Source organism: Trachypithecus francoisi, unplaced genomic scaffold (genome assembly GCF_009764315.1).
Source record: "Trachypithecus francoisi isolate TF-2019V2 unplaced genomic scaffold, Tfra_2.0 Lachesis_group15, whole genome shotgun sequence".
Taxonomy (NCBI): Eukaryota; Metazoa; Chordata; class Mammalia; order Primates; family Cercopithecidae; genus Trachypithecus; species Trachypithecus francoisi.
In genome coordinates, this window is record NW_022681460.1 from 40,654,125 (window position 1) to 40,678,809 (window position 24,685).

Consider the following 24,685-nt stretch of genomic DNA (forward strand, 5'->3'; position numbering starts at 1 on the left):
AGAATGATCACTGGCTTTGCCTTTATGTGTATGTGTCAGAAGTCCAGAAAGAGAAAGGGACAATCAGGGAGGCCTGTGAGGTATGAAAAATGGCCTGATTTGGACAAGGTTCAGAATTGGATAGACATATTAGAAAGACATGGGCTATTCTGGTTTTGCCTAATTATAAGTAAACAGAAAAAGCTCATGGGCATTCTTCATTAAACACACATGTATTAAGCATCTGCTCCCTACTGGATACCAGGGACACACAAGGTGTGAAACACAATCTTTGCTTCCAAGAAGCTTAGATTTGGTAGGGAGAGATAGATCTGCAGTCAAAGGGTGCTTGCAGTGACAAGTGATGTGCTAGACATGTTTGCACAGGGCAGAGTAGAAGCACACAGGAGGATGTGGTCAATTTGACCTGATCCAGGGAAGTTGAAAAGATGATCTGGTTTCTTCATTCAGCAAGTGCAGCTTGAATGTACCTGGCGTTGTTCTAGGCTCTGGGGATACAGTGGTGAACAAACCAGCAGCTCCTTCCTCCCACAGAGCTTACTGGGGGATCAGGGGAGGAGACAAACACATTATAAACAAGTAGGCAAATAAATGCTGGAGATAATTATAGGTGGTGACAAACTCTAAAACAAATAAGATGGAGAAATGTGACTGAGGGTGACATGGAGAGGAAGGGAGATGTGCTATATAGGGTATTCAGATGAAACAAGGGTAACACAAATCCTCCCCCATGGGAATTTTGCTTAGGCTGTTTCTTTGACTTGGAGCATCTCCCTGAAATCCCACCATCATCCTCCTTTAAAATGTAGGTTTTGTTATTATTGAGTTGTGGTGAGGCCAACAGATCAGGAGACAACTCCCATTGAAAACATGGTTTGTTTCTGCTCCAATGAGAGGGCACAGACCACACCTCCAGGACCACATAGGGAAGCTCCAGGGTTAGTGAGGGGGGAAAAGTGGATCAGAGCCTTTATAGTGGTATCTGCAGGAAGCAAGTGGGCAAGGCAGGGTTATTAGCAGGCTTATGATTGGCTAGTTTGAAAGTTTCCGTGGGTTCTAGAGAGTAGGGGCTGGCTTTGGTTGTCTGGTACTTGGCCCTGGGATGATGGGGACAGAGGACTATTGCCTTCTGGAGTGTAGAAGCCACCTAGAGGAGGTGGTTTAGAGTAATGGTTCTGGATTGGTTACTTTGCATATGAAAGCTGTTTGCTCTCTCAAAGAATTGGCTAGCCCTGGGAGGGGCAGTCTCTTCCCAGTCAGTGAGACCCCAGGTGCCAGAACATAGAGAATACAGAAATAAAATGTTGTTAATATACATCCCCATCCCACCCTTTGCCAAGTGAACAAAGGGTGCTTTTCCTTCAACTCTCAGCACCAAACGGCTTCTCAGGGAAGCCTTTACTAACTTTCTACACCAAGTCAACTCCAAGTTAGCCCTTTACTAACTCCAGGTCAAATCCCTGTTAGGGACACTCAGAGTCCTATATTCTACTCTTTGTAGCTTTTACCTCAATTATAGTTTTCCATGTAGTTGTAAGGTTTTTAGATTTATGGCTTTCTCTTCCAGTAGACTATATATCCCATAAGACCTGGGGATTGCCTTTGTTTGCTCATCTGTGTTGCCAGTTCCTGCTGTAGTCCTGGCACATAGTGTGAATGTGTAGGTTGTTGTCATGGCTAGAGCTAAGCCAGGTGGACAGGGTTGCTGCACTGTAGGATGTGAAGATCGCAAAGTCCAGGTCATGGAAGGCTATACAGTGTTACTGAGTTTGGACTTTTTCCCAAAAGCAAATCGGAACTTATTAGTGGGTTTTAAACAGGTAATAAATATGGCCAGATTCTTGTGAAAAGACAGGATGGAGAGTTTGCTACTGGAAGCAAGAACGGTAATTTAGGACACCGTTGCAAGAAGTCCAGACGGGATGATAAGGGACAGAACAAGAAATACTAAAGAGGAAAAAGAGACAGGACTGGCGATTTGACTAGATAAAAGGGAGGAATATGGGCCAGCTTTTGGTTCTTGGTGTGGGTGTCTAGATGTGACTGTTATCTAAGAGAGGAGATACAGGAGAAGATGCAGGCTATTATAAAATAAGCTCAGTTTAGGCCGGGCACAGTGGCTTACGCCTGTAGTCACCAAATCATGAGGTCAAGAGATCGAGACCATCCTGGCTAACACAGTGAAACCCCGTCTCTACTAAAAATACAAAAAATTAGCCGGGTGTGGTGGCAGGCGCCTGTGGTCCCAGCTACTCGGGAGGCTGAGGCAGGAGAATGGCGAGCACCTGGGAGGTGGAGCTTGCAGTGAGCCGAGATCGCACCACTGCACTCCAGCCTGGGTGACTGAGTGAGATTCCGTCTCAAAAAAAAAAAAAAACAAAAAACAAAAAAACCTCAGTCTGGACATGATGAGTTTGTGACTGTGGGATATCCAAGAGACAGCATCTTCTTATAAGCAGTTGGGAAAATGAATTCAGAGCTTAGGAGAAAGATGTGGGTTAGCTGTATAGATGTGGCAGGCATTAACTTGCAATTAGTTTTTATCTTAATTCTATGGTTTGTATTTTGGCCACCCCCTCTTTCCCTGAGTTAATGGTGTGCCTTATTCAAGACTTGAATATCTAAAGAAAACACATGCTTCATTTTGACCTCCTTGCATCAGTGATTAATCATGGTTTATGGATCCCAAACAACAATGCTCAAATATACTTTATTGTTCTTGCTCTCCCCGGCAACCTACTGTGTACTTTCCACGTGCCAAACTTTTATGGTAAGTGCTTTTCATACATTATCTTTATGCCAACCCTATGAGCTCATTGAGCTCTTAAATTTGTACTTGGGGGAGGCCGGGCACCGTGGCTTACGCCTGTAATCCCAACACTTTGGGAGGCCGAGGCGGGTGGATCATGAGGTCAGGAGTTCAAGACCAGCCTAATCAATATGGTGAAACCCCGTCTCTAAGAAAAATCCAAAAATTAGCTGGGTGTGGTGGTGCGCGCCTGTGGTCCCAGCCGCTCGGGAGGCTGAGGCAGGATAATAACTTGAACCTGGAGGCAGGGGTTGTGGTGAGCTGAGATCGTACCACTGCACTCCAGCCTGAGCGACAGAGCAAGATTCCTTCTCAAAAAAAAAAAAAAAAATTGTACTTGGGGAATAGCAGAGATTCAGTGACTGACCCAAGACCCCAGCCAATGGTGTGTCAAGCTGGATTTGAGCCGAGTCTGCCTGCCTCTACCGCCCTTGCTCTTCTCTGCCTGCCTTGGTTGCCTCCAAGTGCCTGTGGTGGCTGATGGTTTGTTTGGTCCTGAATGCAACTCTCCTCTTTTTTCAACATATAAAAGACTTATTTTTTAAAAGTCTAGAAGTATATATACAAAAACATTAATAGTGATTATCTCTGCATGGTGAAATTATGACCGATTTTTGTTTTCCATAGTTTGTATTTCCTGAATTTTATGAAATGAGCATTTATTACTTTTTATAACTAGAAATGGCACTCTTTCTATAACAGCAGTATTTTTTGTTTCCCACCCACAGTACTATTATTGGGCATTTAATGAAGTGTATTGCTTCCCACCTTCCCCCATCACATTAATGGAAAGTTTAAAAGCAGCATTATTGGTGCTTATTTTGCTTACACATGGTTTAACCAAAAGGACGAGAAGCAATGGTTTTGCTTAAGGCTCACAGAGCCCATCTGCCCCAAAAGGAGGAGTGCGTGCTATGTTAGCATTGCCTTGGGGTGAGTTTTCTTTTTCCTTCAGCTCCCTGCTTTATACAGTTATCTACTGAGGTGCAAACTGTGCACCTCAGTAAAGAGTTCTTAATACTCTTAGATAACTAGAAAGGGGGGGAAGTATGTTGAAAATTACTTGGATTTATAGAGTGAAATGGCTATTTGATAGCATTCTGCATTCCTCAAGTTATTGGAAAAATATTGCTCATAATTATGTTAATAATTGTAAGTTAAAAGTGAGGGGAAAGTAGGAAACAGCCCACTCTCATTCTACTTGACATATGTAAATTTTCTTTCAACAAGTGTACTGTATCTCTGATTTTTGCGGGGGTACAGTGACAAAGGTACAGTGGAAGCTGTGACTGTCTGGAGGCATAATTGTAGAGCCCTGGCTATGAGCTTGAGACTGCAGGTAAAATCCTCCCAAATTTGAAGCATTTCTGTAGAAACTCTTCAAAAAGGTGGGAAAAATGGAATGTTTGAGGCTGAGAAAAAAAACAAAGAACAATTACAAATCATCCATCTTAGGTGGATTCAATATAGAATTATTCAAACAGGAGTCTTTTCTGTGAGATTTCCTCATTTCCTGAGACCTTGTATATGAAACTCTGGGTTTTAGTTAAGACAGGATGGGTTGTTTTGACTTAAAGACCTACTTAGTTTGAAGTTTTAGAAAAAGAGCAGAGTCAGTCTGTCTTCATACAGTTTATGTCATCTAATCATGAATCTCCGTTTACCTGCCCTTACATTATCTTTAGTAGAGAAAAAGCTATAAAATATGGTAAGGGTGGAAAAATCAATTGCCCTCATTAGTAAAATGTCTCTAGAATGTTGCAAAATAACATTTCAGCCCTTGAAACCAGAGACCCCTTTCACTCCTTTTATTAAGATGTCTTTAAATATATGGGTTTTAAGAGGAGTAAAATGAGGAAAAATTATGAATTCTAGAATAGTCGTTCTCTACGCAGAGCCTTATAATTGTGATTTCTGGTTTTTTTGTTTGTTTGTTTTGTTTTGTTTTGTTTTTTAACACTAGCTCTCCCATTTCTCCCACCTCTGTGATGAGAACCTTAGTGAGTCCATCTGAATTTCTTGCCTGCTCTTTCTTGGATTGATTTCTAAGAGATCTTTTTTCATTTTTATTTTTTTGGCACCCAGGAATTAAATAGCTTTAATTACTTGGATCTGTACAGACTTGCTGACCTCTTTAACCTCACTTTGTTGGAGAAGGCAGTGATCGATTTCTTAGTGAAACATCTCTCTGAACTCCTGAAGAGCCGCCCGGAAGATGTTCTAACGCTTCCCTATTGCCTGCTTCAGGAGGTGCTGAAGAGTGACCGCCTGACCTCCCTGAGCGAAGAGCAGATCTGGCAGGTAAGGGCGCTGTGCACGGTCCTCTTTTGGCACTGAAAAGGCATGCCATGATTTTAAGTTAAAGGACTGAGGAACAATTACCACTATTTTAACGGCTTTGGTCCTCATGGAGTTGTTTTAGAAGTCATGCTTCCTTGACGGACAAGTGATTGGAGAACACTGGCCCTTGAGGCTCAGAGCCCTCAGCGGACTCTGCAGCTTAACTCAGGGAATTGCAGGGGCGATCCATGAGACCCTCACTGTGGTTTCCCAGAACCTAACATGGTCACATCTGAATCAAGGGATTTTTTTTCCTGATAAAAATTGTTTCTTAAACAAAATATGACAAAAAAATGGATTGTAAAGTGATATATATGCATATTTAAGACCAGTAGAATCAGAGTAAATTTGGGCCTTTGCTGTAAACAATTCAGAAACATTTCTTTGTTGTAATAGAGAGCAGCTTGGATCTCGAATGAAATGAAGCTCTTCTTGCATAGCAGTGGAAAAATCTCCATCCTTAGCTCATTCTGCATTCATGGCTATTTTCCTAAGCCCTGCCTTTTCGCCTGACATAGCATTCTTTTCACATTGTGTCGTTCCTTTGTCTAGAGGACAGGAGGATGTTTTGTGGTTTGAAGTTGATTATTCAATTTAAATCCTCTTCTGCTCATCCCCAGTGACTATTCCTTGAACAATCCACATGGCGTCTTTGGGGAATATTCAGAGAGCCCATCTTCCTCCTCCCTATCACAGCCTGTCTATCTTACTCTCTGAAGCACTGGCTAGCCATTTTGTTACTTCTAAGGTGCCATGCCTCCAAGATTTCACGATCATTTGAAAAATAATTATATACAGACTACCAGGGAAAATTTAAAGTCTTCTACTAGCTGATTAAACAGTGAATCCCTGGTATCTTATCAAGTGGTATTTAGGGAGTATTTTAATTCTGGTCAAAATAGTCATACAGGTAGCTGTTAATTATTCGGTAGCTAACTCTACTCACTGATTTTTTTTCTGATGCCTTTCTGCCTTATTTCATTATTTGTGTTATTTTAATCAGTAACTTCCCTCTTCATTATTGCTTCCACCAAAGGGAATTAAAGAGCTGCAGTGTCCTGAAGGCCTTCTGGGTCCCAGGCTCTTTGCAAACTTATTGACAGCAGGCCTGAAAGAATGGCTACTATCACTGCATGTACCAGATGAACAAAATGAGCCTTCTGTGCCTTACTCAGAGTCACAGAGCAGGGCCAGCCTTCACATTTAAGTCTGCTAACATCCGACCCCATGTCTTCACTATTCCACACTGTCTTGATAAAGAAAATATAAGGACCAAAAAGACACTAAAGAATAAATTTTCATGGCTCCTTGGGTATTTTTGGTAATGTTTGTTCAGGCAGAGGTTGAATAGGTTGGCGAGGATCTGTTTTTGGTAGAAATTTCAATTATCTGTGGCTCTCTCTTATAAACACAAATCAACAGAATTTACTTTGGTCAGTTCAAAGTGGGAAGTAGCCAAATTTTCTTCACTTCTCAAGGGAAAAAGAAATATTTGGAATGAATCCTGCATTTAATTTTTTCTAACTGAATTGACGTCTGAGGCTAACCATCCTTGTGGCTTCTATCTCTTTTTGTGGCGCAGTTGAAGGCACTGCCAGAGATCGACATGGTAATGTGCAGATGGCTGAGTGTCAAGAAAATTCCATACTGTCCACTTAAGAGTTATCATAATTGCCTCTCTAAAGGTTACTAATATTATAATGTAGAATTTTAAAAGCTGGTTTCTGCTGCAGGCAATAATTTTTTTAATACCTGGTCCTCAAGAAAGAATTAAAAGACTCACATAAATATTATCAATTTAGGCATTCAGCAGGCAATAAGAAACTGTTTTTGCTTTATCTTAGTAAATAAGTATTTCCCTCATATTCAGCCCCATAGAGAAAAATCAAATCATACCAGCTATTTTGCCTCAAGTATAGTTAAGTTCATCATTTTTGCTGAGGTTATACTAGTAATGCAACATACCATGGAAGAATCTAATATTCAGCCCAAGGTAGAGATTGGGTATGCCAGAGGATTAGTGTCAGGGTGCTTTATAGAAGTGAAACTTGATGGACAGGCTGGAGACAGATCTACAGAATCTCATTAAATTGCTGAATTGTTCATTACGGAACGTTCTCACTGTAATAAAGTGCTCATTGACTTTAACAAATCCCCATCCCGTGTCTTAAAGAAGAAGAGTGAAGCAAAGGGTGTTGGGGAGGAGAAAGGAAATTGGCACAAGGTAGGACAGGTTATAGAAAACTGGATGGAGGGGGGGCGTGCTATTTGATTAATATGTGCAACCAGTAACTTAGGTGAGAGCATGGTAAACACACACACACTTAGGCAGCTGGCTCTTCTACTATGTCCTGATAATGTAATCTGGGACCATTCCGTTTTTGGTGAAAGATCTGATTTTCATTGTTCACCAGACTTCATGCAGTCTGGCTCTGAAGACCTGTCATAAGAACCTTCAAATTATCCTCACTGAACCAACTCTTTTTCACTTTTTCCTGCTGTTCCTTACCCAGGCCCTTTCCTCGACAAAATGTGCTGTATGCAGACCACAGTAATCATTCTGTGGATCTGCGAATCTGTAAAATACCCCAAGATGATGCCTTGGAACTGTTCTTTTTTTCCATCTGACCTTTTTAAGCTTTATTCTGAGTCTTTTCTCTCACAGAAATCTTCTTGGTCCCTCCTAGACAAATTTTTATCCCTTCCATTTCAAGTCTGAAATGACTTGATCTGTTGGTTAATTTCACTCTATATTTAGAGGTAACATAGAGAGTTGTACACATACATACCTTAGAATGGATAAGGGATAGAAGTTCCCTAAAATATATTGTTTTTTAAAAATTTAGTTCAATTCAGCTCAACAATTTGGTTTTATGTTTCAAGGCCAACAATTTATCAGGTTCCAGATAAAAGACACCAAATTGGCTATTGGGTTCAAATAAAGGAGACTAAAACCGAACAAATCAGCTGAAATGGAAATATGGGACATGAGGTCACTTGCATTTGTGACCTGGCAAATCTCTATCCATTTGATTTTGCTTTTGGATTTTAGCTCCCAATTAGAACTTCATTTCAGTAGGGCCCTGTTAAATATCTTCTGTTAGATTTTGCATATATTTTCAGACTGTTGAGCCAGTGTCTTGCCATAGGAGCTGGGAAGTGCAAGAAATGGGGAGATGTTGATCAAAGGGCACAAAACTTTCAGTTAGAAAATAAACAAGTTCTAGGGATCTAATGTAGAGCGTGGGTTCCAGGGATATGTTCATTAATTTGATTGTGGTAGTCATTTCCCAGTGTATATGCATATCAAATCATCATGTTGTACACCTTGAATCTATACAATCCTTCTCTGTCAATAAGATATTTTTAAATAAGCCAAAACATGGCAATTATTCATTAAAAAAACTTAGAACAACACATAGAAATAATTCCATATCATTCTCATGATCGGATCTGTTTTCATTTTCATAGGAAGTGCTGAGTAATCTCTGTTTTCTTTTCAGGAACATGCATTTCCTGCATTTTCTGCCTTTAGGTTCTCTTTCACCAGAGTAAGAGGGAGATTACTGTTTTCCATGGCAGTACAATTTATAGAAAAAGCCTGAATATAACATCAGTTCTTATATACAGTAGCATAGGGAGAAAGTATGGCTGCCCACCCATCAGAATGTACTGAGCACCTACTAAATACCCAAAATTATGCTAGAGTGGAAGGAAGGCAGAGGACAGGTCTGCCAACTCCGTTTTCCTCTCCCAGGCCTCCTCCCAAATGGAGAGAATCCTTCTGATTTTAAACCATAAGTACAGCTCTCTGAATTTTTATTTTATCTCCAAAGTAGCAGAAACAAGAAAGATATTTAAAAATGAAAGAAAACAGCTCTGGGTGTGGTGGCCGGCACTGTAATCCCAGCTACTCCGGAGGCTGAGGTAGGAGAATCAGTTGAACTGAGAGGCAGAGGTTGCAGTGAGTGGAGATCGCACCGCTACACTCCAGCCGTGATGATAGAATGAGACTCCATCTCAAAAAAAAGAACAGAACTTTTCTTACTTTATTAACCTTGGGGTGGAGGACACTTGTATTCTGAGTCTCACTTGGCCTGGACTTAAGTAAATACTAAGACCAAAAAATTCACTGGCTATGTGAGTGACGTCAAACAAGGTGAGACCTCAGCAGGGAGGGTTGCCTTTATTCTATTAGGTTGGTGCAAAAGCAATTGCACAAATCTAAATTGTGTCCTATTTTAGTATGGCAAAGAGGGACAATGTCACCTGATTTGGGGCTGGGGCAATCCTGTTCATATTTATCCGTGATTATCCATCCCTAGAGGCAGAGGCTGTGCTGTAGTGTTTGCATTACCTACTGCCATGTTCTTTTGCACTCTATTAATAATAAATAAAAACTATAATGTAGAGTTTCTATATTAAAATGTATTGAATGGATAATAAGACATCCTACTATTCCTACATAAGGCTGGATTTATTCTAAGAAAATTGATATAGAAAATGAGTTTGGCCTGCATTTTTCCTTATATTTTTGTTGGAAATTTGCTTCCCTAAGTCATACTCTTTTTTTTTTTTTTTTTTTTTTTTTTTTTTTTGAGACGGAGTCTCGCTCTGTCGCCCAGGCTGGAGTGCAGTGGCCGGATCTCAGCTCACTGCAAGCTCTGCCTCCCAGGTTTACGCCATTCTCCTGCCTCAGCCTCCCGAGTAGCTGGGACTACAGGCACCCGCCATCTCGCCCGGCTAATTTTTTTTATTTTTTTATTTTTTTGTTTTTTTTTTTATTTTTTTATTTTTTATTATACTTTAAGTTCTAGGGTACATGTGCATGACGTTTATATCATGTATAACTCCCCAATGCAATCCCTCCCTCCTCCCCCCTCCCCATGATAGGCCCCAGTGTGTGATGTTCCCCTTCCCGAGTCCAAGTGATCTAAACTATCACAAGAAGAGAAATTTTTTGTATTTTTTAGTAGAGACGGGGTTTCATCGTGTTAGCCAGGATGGTCTCGATCTACTGACCTCGCGATCCACCTGTCTCGGCCTCCCAAAGTGCTGGGATTACAGGCTTGAGCCACCGCGCCCGGCCCATACTCTTAATTACACATTCATTTTATATCTTGAGAGACATAAGCCACATATTGTTTAGTCAACAATCTCAAATGCAGTGGTTTGTTGACATGCTCCTCCTGGGCTTTTATGTATACCACAGAATCAGCCACATTACAGTTTGAATTAATCATTTTCTTCAAAAGGAGTCCCAGAATTGAACCCAAACAAAAAATCACTGTCCCTTTATAGTTGGAAAGTAGAGGACACTAGTGATGTACTCGGCTTTCATCTTTTATCCTTCGATGATAAATTGACCCAAATGTACCTCTGGCCAGGAGGAAGCAAGGACTTTAAATAGTACTATATGTCAAACAATACTCTTAAAATACTTCCAATTTGAATATCACATCACAGTTTTGAGAATGCATCTGCATTTATTATTGCTTTGTTCTCCTGTAGAACAAAAGGGGAAACTGAGGCAACATATCTAGGAATCAAACTCATGTCTTCTAATTCTTGAGCTATGTCTACTTTGGTCTATAGCTTCTAAAGTTGTAATAGAAGCTCAGAAGTACTCAGGCGATGGGCACAGAGGTGCATCCAATTAATCCTATGACTTTAACAGGAATTAAGAAGAGCTTGATTAGCTGGGGACAAGTGGCTCACGCCTGTAATCCTAGCACTTTGTGAGGTTGAAGCAGGCTGATCGCTTGAGCCCAGAAGTTTGAGACCAGCCTGCGCAACATAGTGAAACCCCTGTCTCTACGAAAATATTAGCTAGGCATGGTGGCATGCACCTGTAGTCCCAGCTACCCAAAAGGCAGGTTCACCTGAGTCCAAGAAGTTGAGGCTGCAGTGTGCCGTGATTGCACCACTGCTCTCCAGCCTGGGCAACAGAGTGAGACCCTGTCTGGAAAAAAAAAAACCCCAGGAAACAAAAACAGAAAAAAGAGCATGATCATTCTAGTTCCCTTGGGTAGTGCCCATGGATTGAACAAATCATGGCCTCTGTGCCTGCCTCCATGTCTGTGTCATGTTGCTAATTCTAATTCTGTTAGATGACATATGCCTCATTCATTCTTTCATTCATTCCAAATAGTTATTGAGTGCCTGCTCTGCCCAGCCATGTCCTGTGGGGTACTACTATTGCCTGCCATATGACGGGTGCTAGACAGTCAGTAATGGGAAGGACCAACAGGGTCCTGCTGTCGTGGGCCTGACAGTGTCTGATGTGGGGCTTTCCGCTTGCTGCTCTTTCCCACCTGCCCAATTCCTTCCCAGTGAGGACTGACCTGTGCCAAATAGCATAATGATTTCTTTGCCAAGTTGGGGCACGTTGAAACGATATGGGTACAATGGAGATGACATGCTTTTGACTGGATGTTTCAGTACCAACCAGTGTCCTTTCACCTTTTGTTCAATGCTTTGCTTATTGTTAACTCTTGATCGTTGTATGCACCCTCTAAACAGCTTCACAAACATTTGTCAACCCATGTGATGCAGTCCAAGCCTCAAACACATCAGGCTGTGGGTAAATATTTAATCAAAAAATTCTACAAGCTGTGTTCATGTTTTAATATATGGACCTTGGTAACTAGAAATGGAATAAAATACTAAGAACTCTTATCCTCAAACAAATTATAATTTTTCATCATGTTCCTGCCCTTCTTCAATTCTCTTTCATACATGCATGTGTTGTTACTATTATTTTCCCAGATAGCTACTTTCTGTATATCTTCATAGTATCTCCTATTTTTTAAACTTACCACTTCTTAAACTCATGAAATTCATACCTGTAGTCCCAACTTGCAAATTTGTACCACTTCTTAATTTTCTTTCTGAAACTTCTTATAGTTTCTCCCAACTACATATAGTTTTTTTCTACAAATGTGATGAGGGTATCTCCGTTTCCTTCTTCTTAGATGTTAGTGAAGAGAATAAACAGTGGCTCCTTTGCATCCCAAATAATGTTATGCCCAGAGGATGTTTTATCCTTTGAGGGGCCCCCAGCTGGACATGGAGTAATGCTGCTATTTCAGGGATTGGTTCTCCTAGTTGCCAGAGCATATATTTAGTCTTTCCTCCTGATCTACATGCGGCTAACTCCTCTGTGAGGGTGCATCCCCCAGTAGCTTGACTCGTGGCTTTGCTGCTGTTTGTCTGGGCTGTGTGCCTTTGCGAGATGCATGACATGTTCATTTCAGAGGGGCTTTGCTCCAGCTAATCCTCAGTGCTAGAGCTGTGCATTGCTGAGTAGCTGTGAGGGGCAGTGATTATCAGAAATTACAGGAGACCCAACTTGTGTTCATGTGCTGCTGTTCTCATGAGTTAATAGTTTTTTTTTCTTTCCTTTTTTTTTTTTTTAAAGAATAAGCACAACAGAACAAGGTGATTTATGAGATATGACATATTTATGTTCTCTGCTTCTAATTTTCATTGTGATTCATGTTGTTTCCAGACTGATATTTTGGTTGTTGCTGCTGTGAGAAGGAAAAAGATGACTGGAGAATATTACTTATGCATTGGTGGCCTGCAGTAATATTGCTGCTACCTGGGTTATCAGGGATTTAAAAGTAAAACCCAACTATAAGCCATATACAAGGTAGAAACCCTGAGGCTAGCATAGAAGTCCATCAATAATAATACCAACAATAATAATTCTTTACAAGCCTAGAGAGCTTTATATTTTAAAGCATTTCACACACATAATTTCTCTTGAGTCTCTCATCAGCCTTGTTAAGGTTGATAAGGCAAGTATGATCCAAATTTTAACTAGTGAGAAAACTAAAGCTTCTGGAAGTTCAATAGTTGACTCACTTCACAATATAGATTTCAATGGAGGTTTCACTGTATTCTCTTGAAATATACCAACTCTTTAAGAAAACAGAACCTCAAAGTGCCTTATACATCTCATAAGTCAAAGGTTTTTATATATTACTCTATAATGAGTGAACCAGAAGTAGACATTTCCTAATAAATTACCAGTTTTCATTTTCACCTGTTGTGAGACTTTGTGGGAAGTTGCAAAAATGTCTCCAATAAAGTAGTACAGGAAAGTGTTGCTGAGGGTCTTTTTTGATCAGAGCCCAGAAACTGGGGCTCTGGATGGTTTGATAAGGAAGAATGCATAGAGATTTCTGGCAGAGGGAGGGAACCATCTTTTATTCCTTCAAAGGACACGATGGTGTAGTATAAAGCAGGAAATGAAAGACAATAAGGGAGGATCTCTTTAAAATTTGACCAAGAGACATAAATTAGAGTAAAAAAGAACCTGGAGTGCCATTATTTCTGCTGCAGTGACACAGACCATGTGGGAAAAAGTCTGTAGGCTGTTTTCCCTATTTGAGACCAGATATTGGAAGGAACAAATGGAAATGACTGATCATTCCATCTTCATTTTATGCCCAATATATTGAAATTTTAGAAATGTATGCAGCAGAAATTGACAGTTGGGTGATGGTTTAGATATGGGGCTTAAGAGAAAAGGTGAAAGATATAAATTTCTTGAAACTGATAAATGTTAGTCTCTTTCCAACACAAATGATCCTGTGAATCCGTTTTCTTCAGTGTTAGATCACAATCATGCTGATTGGCTGTGTCAGACCATAGAGATTTGCTGTTCTGGGATTTCTGAAGGAGAGGATGTAAATTTACTTATAAAGTGACCCAGAGGCTCTAGGATTATTTACATTCTAAAGAGATGTCAGGAGAAGCCTCAACATTTGTTGTTGAATACTGACTTCCTTAGAAGTGCTTCTCCCACCCTTGCATCCAAAACTTCTGCTACAAGGAAAAATAACACCCTGACTCAACACACCTGGAGGAGAAAAGTGGCCATTCTGAGATCATAATCAGGAAAGCATTCATACATCATTCTTGGGCTTTTTTTATGCTCATAATACAGAGTTATGCATTTGCCATGGTGAGGATCCACTCCTTCATCTGACCACCTCCTCCTTGTTATGTGCGGTGGCATGTTGATGAACTGCAAACCTATTTTGATATTCTGGTAGAGAAAGCATAACCAGGAAGACAAATTCAGGGGAAAAAAAGTCAATGAATGATTCTAAAGTTATGTATCAAAGATTTTGTGCGTTGTTCTCCTTTGTCTATAGGAAGAGTTACAAGTCAGTATTGGTAAGTGGCACGGTATTACTTATGCTTCAAGAACAGGAGCTAAAAAGACCCCGCACACCAGAGGCTGAGTGCACATATCTTCTTTGTGTGTGTTCTTGTTGATGAGGAATGCCCACATGCTACCTTCTCTGGCCACACAAGGAAATCAGGTAATTAAAGGAGTGATGGATGGTGTGCTAAAGTTTAAACGTTTTAGGAGGACCTATCTTATTAACACTTTAAAACAAGTGAGCATAATATCATTAATTTTGATTAATTCATTTGGTCTTAATATAGCTTTTAATTTGTAATTCTACGTGAATTACAATGTAATTTGGCATTAATTATACTAAATTGACTATAAGTCAGCCAATCACAATGGAAAATTACTCACAGCTGAAACTAAAACTAAACCTCTCCATCCAGAAAGGACGACGCTTAGTTAAGTGGCAAATACACTTTAGGCATCTGTCTCTTTGGCAGTGAGAATGACATTGGACCTGCTGAGGACTGTAATCAATTCCTTATTCTGCCCACTGCTAGGACTACGTACTCTTTGGAGTGAAGCCCCATATCAATCCAATAAAGTGTAAATAATAAAGTAAACAAAGGGGTTGACTTATCAGGTTTGCCAGGTCCCCTGAAGAATCTTTTTGCTCCTCTCATCTCATGTAAGTTTTAGGCAATGTAGAGGGGCTGTGTAGTGCTTTAGAATGATTAATTCCACACCCCTTGGATTCTGGGAGTTAGAATAGGCACTTACCCAAATTGGCCTGCTTCTTGTCTTCATGCTCTGTGAAACAGCCAGGAAATCCTGTTTTCAACCCCATGTGTAGTCAGTATCCTGAAGCCACTCCTATTTGACCTATACACAAACTGCCTTCTGGGCAGAAGGAAGTCATGCCTTAAAAAGCCAGCACCACACTGAGAGAACTAAACCCTCAGGAAATGATGGAGCATGTGTCACTCATTGATAAAGCTTGTGGAAGGTGCCCGGGAGCACACAAGAAGTAAAGTGATCCGCTGAGGAATGCAGCACTTGAGAAAGTGTGTGAGAGTGAGGATGGATTTGGAAAATACATGTGTTTGAACTACCTCCCAGATAGCTTTCTTTGACAACTGTCTTCTGAAAAACAAAACAAAAACTCTGAGATTTTGCAGAAAGTCATATGCAGGGTTTGGCAATATTCTGTTTGAAGTTCATTTACATATAGGTAGAACTACATGAATTTTGTACATTCTGGATACATTCATGGTGAGCAATTGGCTCATAAAATGAGACCCAGTTCAGAGGCAACAAATTTTGCTAAATATTGCATGGAAAATTCGAGGCTATTATTTTTTAAGTCTTCTTTTTACCTTGTTAGTTATATATCCCATCTCATCATTCTCATACCCAATCTAGCTAATAAAATGGCATAAGTTTTATATAAAAATTTTGAGTAAAGAGGTTAAAAACTACCCTGGATTCTGAGCCAACAGCCGTCCTGTCCTCTATCACTTACACATATGCAGGTGGGATTCACACAGTACACCCACTTGCAGGTAGACACACGCATACATATTAGATGCATATTAATCTTTGCAGCTAAAAGGCTTTCCTTTGTTTTGCAGCACTGACCTAAATCATAATACTCCCATGATTGGCTTGTTGGTCTCAGCATTAAAGAAAATAGAAAGTAGAAGCTTATTTTTAGCACTCCAAGTGTATATTCCATTCATCACTAAACTTTTTAAGGATGTTAATGCCAGTAGTTTGTTAACAGAAACAGCTGTATAGATACAGCTTTATGGTGTTTCAATTCTCTCTAAATTCTTTTTATGCTAGATTTAGCGTGGCCTATTGCAGAATTTTTTATTTCTTCCCCAGATATTCTTTTTGATCTCCACATTGGATGGCTGGGCTCCAGTCCCTTTCCTATCACTTGTGGTTCCCACCATAGCATCAAGTTCTTAAGGAAAAACAACTCCTGTTTGAGGCATGCCCGCTGATGGATGAGCTCTTTTGAGCTCTTAATGTTCTTACTGCTTTTAGAGAACTCTAAGGATTTTGGGGCAAAGGAACTAATACTGAAGTAAGCAGAGCAGTGAGACTGAGAGAAAACATTTACAGGATATTCCTGCCCTTGGTTTTATCGTCTCATCATTTAACAGCAGCAGAATAAATGGGTCTGCTAATGAAACAGCACTGAGAGGTTAGGTCATTGGAAGCCTTTTTAGTCATTTTGTGCTTTTCAAGAGTGAATTTGTTAGAATTATGCTGAATACCCACTTAAAGCCTCAGCTGATAACCCTACCTGTGTTTTATAACTCTGCACTGTCAGAACTCATAATAAGTCAAACATTCTTTCAGTGGTGCTCATAAGGGAGGGAAAAAAAAACCCCACAAATTTAAGAGTAATTTCAGATTGTAAATGAAAAGGAGAGGCACGACTGTTCATTTGCACCAATCATGCCTTCCTTTCATCTGCTCTGATTAGGCCTGGTGCGGTTTCATCAGACTCCTCCATCACCGAGCTGTCACTCCAGCCGTCTGTTGATTGAAAACAATCAAGGCTCTGATGGCACAATTATTCTGACCCTTTAACTAGAGGCTGCTGTGATAATGAAAGGTTGATTATGATAGTTTGTGCCTCTTTCAGTTTGCCAAGAAGGTTAATTTGGGCATCAGACGGATGTTTAATGGGCGCTTGCTGGCTACACTGAGGTAAATGAGAACGTGCAGTCTTGGATATTGCACGGATATAGTTTGGCTGTCAATCATTGTCATTTGGAGTTTGTGCCTCACACTCTGGAAATCACATTTTATTTTTTCCTTGGGATTTAATTTATTCTGTGCCCTGAGGAAGTTCTTTCACTCGGTGACCTTCACAGCAGCTTTCTCTGCCTTTTTTTTTTTCTTTTTTCAAATGGAGCTCAAAGGCACAACACATCTAGAAGAGCATTTTTCTTTCATTTTCACTTAAAAATGGAAACTTTAAAAATCCGTCCTTATCACTGCCTTCCAATAGAGCAAATGTTTCCATTCTGATTGTGCAGTGGGGAAATATAAACGACAGAGATACTTTAGCCAGTTTGCTAATGGAGCAGCTCACACAGTTATTGTGCCCTGTTTCGCACAGTAACCAGCAAATGCAGTAAATTCAAAATGGGCACATATATGAAAGTGAAGGCTCCATTCTATCACTAGCATGTCTAACAACAGTTTGTGGAATTCCTGCTTCCAAACACAGCATCTTACTCCTGTTACCCTCCTTCTTTTTTTTTTTTTTTTTTTTTGGCTTCTTACTTGTTTGTTTATTAATTAGAGACAAGGTCTTGCTCCCTTGCCCAGCTGAAGTGCAGTGGTGTGATCATAGTTCATTGCAGCCTCAAACTCCTGGGCTCAAGTGTTCCTCCCACCTCAGCCTCCTTAGTAGATGGTACTAGCCTCCTTAGTAGCTGGTATAGGCTTACTGGCCTCTTGAATATCTTTTTTTTTTTTTTTTTTTCTCTTTTTTTTTTTTTTTTATTATACTTTAAGTTCTGGGGTACATGTGCATGACGTTTACCCTCCTTCTTGGCAAACACAGGGAAGGGGTTGAGGAAGGAAGACAGATACTTGTCTGTGGAAGCACTAAGGTTATTAAAAGTTGCAAATTTCAATTTGTATAAATCCAGCACCTAAGCTTGTAGCTATTAGAAGTATAGGCTAAAAACGATACAGACATCTAATAATGCTGGTGTATACAATGTGCAGCTCACATTGTATTATAATGAGCTTTGTACCTCTTTCATGCATACCTTTTAAAAAGAAAAATAGAGGAAAAGAAAAAATAAAGGAAAACCTTTATTTCTGTCTCCAAGATATGCATAGTGGTCTCATCATATATTAGGCACCTGAGAGCTAGAATCGTTTTGCCTTTTTTTGTTTGTTGTCTTTATTTATTTATTTTTTTCTCCAATGAACATTCAGCAGCATATTTTTACCTAGTCTGGGACATTTTTTCTCACATGTCAATTGGAAAACAATTAAGTCTATAGATGTTAAAGTGACAGCATCATAATGATTATAATTTTACTTCAAGTGTTCTATTTTCACATTATTTTTTTCTTGCTTTCAAAAAACCCTATTTGTTTTTTAATAGCAAAGAGAGTCATTAGGTGATCATTCAGTCTCACCTGAGAAGGCTCCAAAATTGAATTAAGTCATTGAATCCAGTTGTTGTTTTAATGTAGCCCTTATTTAATGAACAGTTCTGTTTAAAATGCTTATTTAAAAAGGAAATGAGAATGGGATTGTGTATATATGGTCTCACAAGATTCCTCACTGCAGTACACCACAAATGATTATTTTTTAATCTCTATAAAATAGTAAAATAGACCTCAGGGATGCTTCTTAAAATTATTGCTTAGTTGTGTCTTGTTTTTCTTTAATCAATGGGAACTAAAAAGATAATTTGGAGAGAAGTGCGTCAATCAAGTCAATCAATGGTTTTTGCTACTAGAAAAGTAATGCGCGGTTTAATTTTCATATTAGCTTGTGGAATCTGTGACAATGAATTATTTTATTTTATAGATTCACTATGTTTTTAAAGTAATGGGACTCAAGCAAAGTCCGTTTCATCTTAAAGAAAGCATAACTCATTCTGTCAAATTGTTTCTGGTCTAAGCCTGATGGAGTTCTGAGTTTCCCCACGTGTATACTTTTTATATCAAACTCATCTCCAACACAGAGGGCCTTCTGCCCTCATACACTCAGATGACACGCCTGCCGCTGTCCTGCTCTCACGCAGACTCTGTCCACCCAGACTGCGCCCCTCAGCAGTGATGTTCCCACTTGGGGCCTCTTGCCCTGCACTGCCTGCCTGTGCTGGCCATGCTTCTGCTACCAGACTGGACTTGCTCATGGGGCCCAGTTTCTTTTCCTTCTTCAATGTGTCCTTCACTATCTTCAGGGTTCACCTTGCTCTTCCTCCTAACCTGATAAAGAACGTCTCAGACCTGTGATTTCCTCAGATTGGACTCCTGCATTCTTTCATTCAATATTGATGGTTCTCAGTGAGGCTGCAATACAGTCTTTCTCTCAACTATCCTACAGATTCTCTTTTGCAACAGCTAGTACCTTCTACTCATTTCTTCCTCCTCCACAGTTTCCTCTTCTCTCACGAGTCTTCTGAGACTATCAGGCAGCTGGTTCTCCACCACAGGGCCATCTCTCTGCATCTCTGATTTCTTTGCATGACTGCCGCAGGCTGGGCTCTCTAGGCCACTTCTCCCACCCAAACTAAACCCTGTCCCCTCTCTCGGCTGCTTTGATTCCTTACATGCTTGATTTCTGTTTTGAGACCCATCTGACATTTATTGTTTGTAATGATCCTTGTGTAACCCAAATCCTTTGATATGACTACCTGGGCATTGGCCCAAATCTTCTCTGAAATGTCTAGTTGGATAAAAAAAAAAAAAAAAAATCTGTGATCACTGTGGTGAAGAGTGTATCTTCTTCGATAAAAATATTATTTGTATGACCAGCTTGGCCAACGTGGTGAGATCCCATCTCTACTAAAAATACAAAAATTAGCCAGGCGCGGTGGTGCACACCTGTAATCCCAGCTACTCAGGCTGAGGTAGGAGAATTGCCTGAACCCAGGAGGTGGAGGTAGCAGTGCACCAAGATTGTGCCAATGGGCTCCAGCCTAGGTGACAGCGTGAGACTCCATCTCAAAAAATACATATATAAATACATATATATATATATAAAAAATATGTGTACTGTACTCACAGGTGTTGCAAAGTAGAAATAGACGATTCATAGTTCCCTAGTTTTTTATGCTATGATGAAATGAAGTTAGAGAATGCAGCGCAAAGTATGCTCTTTAAACATCAGTAGCCAGACTGAAATTCACCTAGTACAGGTAGTCAGTGGTGCCATCACATTGTGTGTATCCTTTGCAGCTCACTGACAGTGTAGACCCTGGCTCCCCTTCCCCAGCTGGCTGGCAGTGCTCCTTGTCCTATCCCCCTGACAGTAGAGTCTGGCCCTGACAGTGTTTAGTCCTGTGCTTCAGTTTGTGGGTTCCCCCATGCCAATCTCTACACCTCATGGCTCTAAAAGATGTTTAAAGTTACCTTTGACTATTTTGTTTCTGTTTGGAGGCTGCCAACATTAAATCCCTAAATGCAACTTGGGTACTTTCTGGACATCTAAACTCATCATAGTACCACTCGCTTGAGGGATTTGACTGTCTCTGTGTCAGTGACCTGGGGCAGCTGCTTGAGCCCCTGAGGTCCATTTGGTCATAATATTAAAGATTTGATTTCAGATGGTGAGCATATTTGCCAGTGAACCTGCTCTTGTGCTCTTGGCTCATTATTCTTTTTTCCTTTTTTTTTTTTTTGAGACATAGTCTTGCTCTGTAGTCCAGGCTGGATGCAGTGACACAATCATGGCTTACTGAAGCCTCAAACTCCCAGGCCCAGTGATCCCTCTACCTCAGACTCCCAAGTAGCTGCGACCATAGGCATGTGTCACTGCAGCCCAGCTTTTTTTTTTTTTTTTTTGGTAGAGACAGGGACTCCCTATTTTGCCCAGGTTAGTCTTGAACTTATGGGCTCAGTCAATCCTCCCACCTCGGCCTCCCAAAGTGCTAGGATTACAGGTATGAGCCACTGCATTCAGCCAAGCTCATTATTCTTGAATCAATTCATGAAGAAATATTCAAAGGCTTGATGCTCTCAGGATGCTCTAGGGCATGTTTACAAATTAAACAGTTTTTTTAACCATAAAATGTATAAATGTGCCAGCAACATTTAAGACACCAATGGAATGACAACATAGAAAGATGGTTCTTGTGTGTTTCTGAAAAATCTGTCTACAAACGGCTTAAATTTCCAGATTTGCAGGATTCCCTCCAACAATTCCAAATTTCATTAGAATATTTTACAGGAACATATCAAGACACTCAAAATCAAGAATAAACATTGAGTTTTATGGTATTAATGGAAGTGAATGGCAAATGAGAATGTTGATATATACTGATTAGAATCTTCTTTGTCACCAAGTTTCTTACATAATAGACACTTAAGAAATTGAGAAGTGTTTGTAATGGGAAACCCAAGCCAAGTAATGAAAGTGACTTATATGTTGAGTATTGTACAAAAACAACTGGGTTTAAGTCTGTCTCTCCCTTTTCATTCATTCATTCTTTCATCCATCCATCCATCCATTCATTCATTCAGTCAGTCAGTCATGCTTCTCCAACATTGAATTTAACAAAGTCACAGAACTTAAATTACTGGATTAGAATTACTGAGTTTGTGTGAAATATGGTTAATCATAAGAGCTAGTTTATAATCTGTCATGCTGCCATACTTTTATTATCACTTTAAATATGTGAAGTATTTAATACTATGTAGCAAATTTCTTATCAACTATAGCAATCTCTCAAAATTTACATCACTAACACACAATGTTGTATTGCATAAAAATGGTCTGCATGTGATGGCTTTATCAAGAATTTGAAAAGGGCCGGGCACGGTGGCTCACGCCTCTAATCCCAGCACTTTGGGAGGCCGAGGTGGGCAGATCACAAGGTCAGGAGATCGAGACCATCCTGGCTAACACTGTGAAACCCCGTCTCTACTAAAAATACAAAAAAATCAGCCGGGCATGGTGGTGGGCGCCTGTAGTCCCAGCTACTCGGGAGGCTCAGACAGGAGAATGGTGTGAACCTGGGAGGTGGAGCTTGCAGTGAGCCGAGATTGCACCACTGCACTCCAGCCTGGGAGACAGAGCGAGACTCTGTCTCAAAAAAAAAAAAAGAAGAATTCAAAAGGATAATTATATTGGGGAATACTTCTTCATCTCTTGGAGGCATATTGCCATCATATAAATTCTGTACATTGTCTAAATATCAGTTTACCAAACACCTTCACATATCTTATCGCATTCAGTCTTCTGTAGAACCCTATGACATAGGTATTACCATACTGGTTTTACAGAGTATCAGTATGTTGATAAAACTGAGTATCAGTATGTTGGTTTTTCATAAATGCACAAATACATTAGGTTGCAGAAACAGGTCTTTTGACATCAAGTCCTGTATTATTTTCCTTGTGTCACATTTACCTCTATAAGCATATACCAATTCGTGACAGAAAAAAGCATCAGGATTTCCCTGGCCATTTCAGCTGACTTCACCCTGGTAATGCATCCCTATTGCATTCAGTAGCTAGGAAACAATGGGGGGAGTTGTGACCCACGTAAGGTCGCTCTAGTCCCTATTGCTAATGTGATACAGAAGGGTTTTCTTTTATTGATCAAATTGGTTTTCTCTCATTTTCCAGTGTCGTTCTAACAATATAAACTGAATATCTCAGTGACTACATGCAAAGTTCCTTCAATATCTAGTAGGACATGTTATATAAATATGCAGGACCTATCATTTTATTTAGAAGTCTCATGTCATCAATCCAGCATTGAGTAATGCTCTGATGCAATCCCAGACATCAGTGACTAGATGGATGAATATTGTCTTTTGGCTCAGAGACTATGATCAAACCATTGAAGGGAAATTATAGGATGTTATTCTATAACTGTACATGTGTTTTGCTCAAATATGAGGAGACCAAGAAGTTTCATTTTTCCTACAACATTATTGGCAAGGGTGGTGCTGTGTTTTATTGTCCTGTAGGACATTTTTGCCATTTAAAAGTTTTTTATATATTAGATATGGAATGGGAATGGTATATATACATATAAGTTTTAGGTTTGGGGGTACACGTGAAGGTTTGTTATATAGGTACACTCATGTCTTGGGGGTTTGTACAGATTATTTCATCAGCCACATATTAAGCGTAGTACCCAACAGTTATTTTTTCTGCTCCTCTCCCTCCTCCCACCCTCCACCATCATGAAGGTATATTTACCTCTATGAGATAAATATAAATATACCATTATATATAAATAAACATATAAAACTATAAATATGCCATTATATATAAATATAAATATACCACTATATTCCCTCATGGAGGGAATGGTACATTTAAAGACAGTCCAGAGGTAAAATGTTTGTGAACAATTTACTAAAACTTGAATTTATGTATAAGATCTCTGTTTTTTTTTTTTTTTTTTTTTTCCTTTTTTTAGATGGAGTCTCACTCTGTCAGCCAGGCTGGAGTGCAGTGGTGCTATCTCGGCTCACTGCAAGCTCCGCCTCCTGGGTTCACGCCATTCTCCTGCCTCAGCCTCCAGAGTAGCTGGGACTATAGCTGCCCACCACCACACCCGGCTAATTTTTTTGTATTTTTAGTAGAGACAGGGTTTCACCATGTTAGCCAGGATGGTCTCGATCTCCTGACCTCGTTATCTGCCCGTCTTGGCCTCCCAAAGTGCTGGGATTACAGGCATGAGTCACCGCGCCCGGCCATGTATAAGATATTATTCTGGGATTCTAACCAATATTACCTTGAAGCAGTCACCTTAATAAATTTGAAATTTGTATTATTTGGCACAAATTTTATTTTATTTTTACAAGAGATGGTATTATTATTCAATTTAATAATATAATCTAATCAAAGTTGTTCCTAGGGAGAGTAACTGTGATGTAACCCACTTCTCTGCATGTGGCCCCACGTGCATGTGCACTTTCATACATGCAAACATTCACGCAGACATTTCAGCCAAGCAGAGTTATAGACAAAAAAAAAGTCACCTTGTTTTTCTGAAAAGAGATTTATCAAAACTATCTGTGCTACAGAAACCTGTGACTTGGATACTAGATTAATATTGGTTGCCTCTACCACCTGTAGGAAAATTAGAGAATTCTACTTTACAAGATTTTTGGTGGATCCATAGGTAACATATATCCTAGAGAAGGTGGACATTCTCTCATCAACTAATTTATTTTACAGATGAGAAGCCAAATAATGGATCCAATATCAGCCATATACTCACGTTGCCCTTTTAATATTGGCTTTTCAAAGATCAGCTTACACTGGTGGCTGAATCTCACAGGTAGAAAGGATATCATAGGTTATTAACTTCACCTCTTATCCTATCTTGATTTTCTCTTCATCTTGATATAAAATTTACCTTTTAAACAAATCCTCTTTTGTTATTGTTATAAGATTGAGCAAAGGGCAACTCAGGTCACTTTTCGTGCACCCCCCTTAAATATCTGGAACTCACAGATGGCAGCTCTCAGGGTAGTTTTGGCTGTGATTCTTCCAGTCCTGTGTGTTTATCCCCATTTGTGGAAAAGAGATACCTTTAGTTGCAAGGGCTTTTTGCTTTTGGAGTTCTGAAGTATGTACTTTAAAAAATATGTTTAAAGATGATTACCAGAGAACAAATCATATGTTAAAGGTGAACGTAATAACATTTAC

The 24,685-nt window shown here is 39.8% G+C and overlaps 1 protein-coding gene across 3 annotated transcripts in view; it reads left to right on the forward strand.

The window, feature by feature from the left end:
* KLHL32 (kelch like family member 32) overlaps positions 1 to 24,685 on the forward strand; it is a 223,090-nt gene that overhangs the window by 162,134 nt on the left and 36,271 nt on the right. For 2 of the 3 annotated variants that reach the window (XM_033234659.1, XM_033234660.1), the window contains one exon: positions 4,895 to 5,110. The exons of the other annotated variant lie outside the window; for it this stretch is intronic. In XM_033234659.1, coding sequence (XP_033090550.1) covers positions 4,895 to 5,110 — 216 coding nt within the window. The remainder of the gene's footprint in view (positions 1 to 4,894; positions 5,111 to 24,685) is intronic. 3 annotated transcript variants of the gene reach the window in all.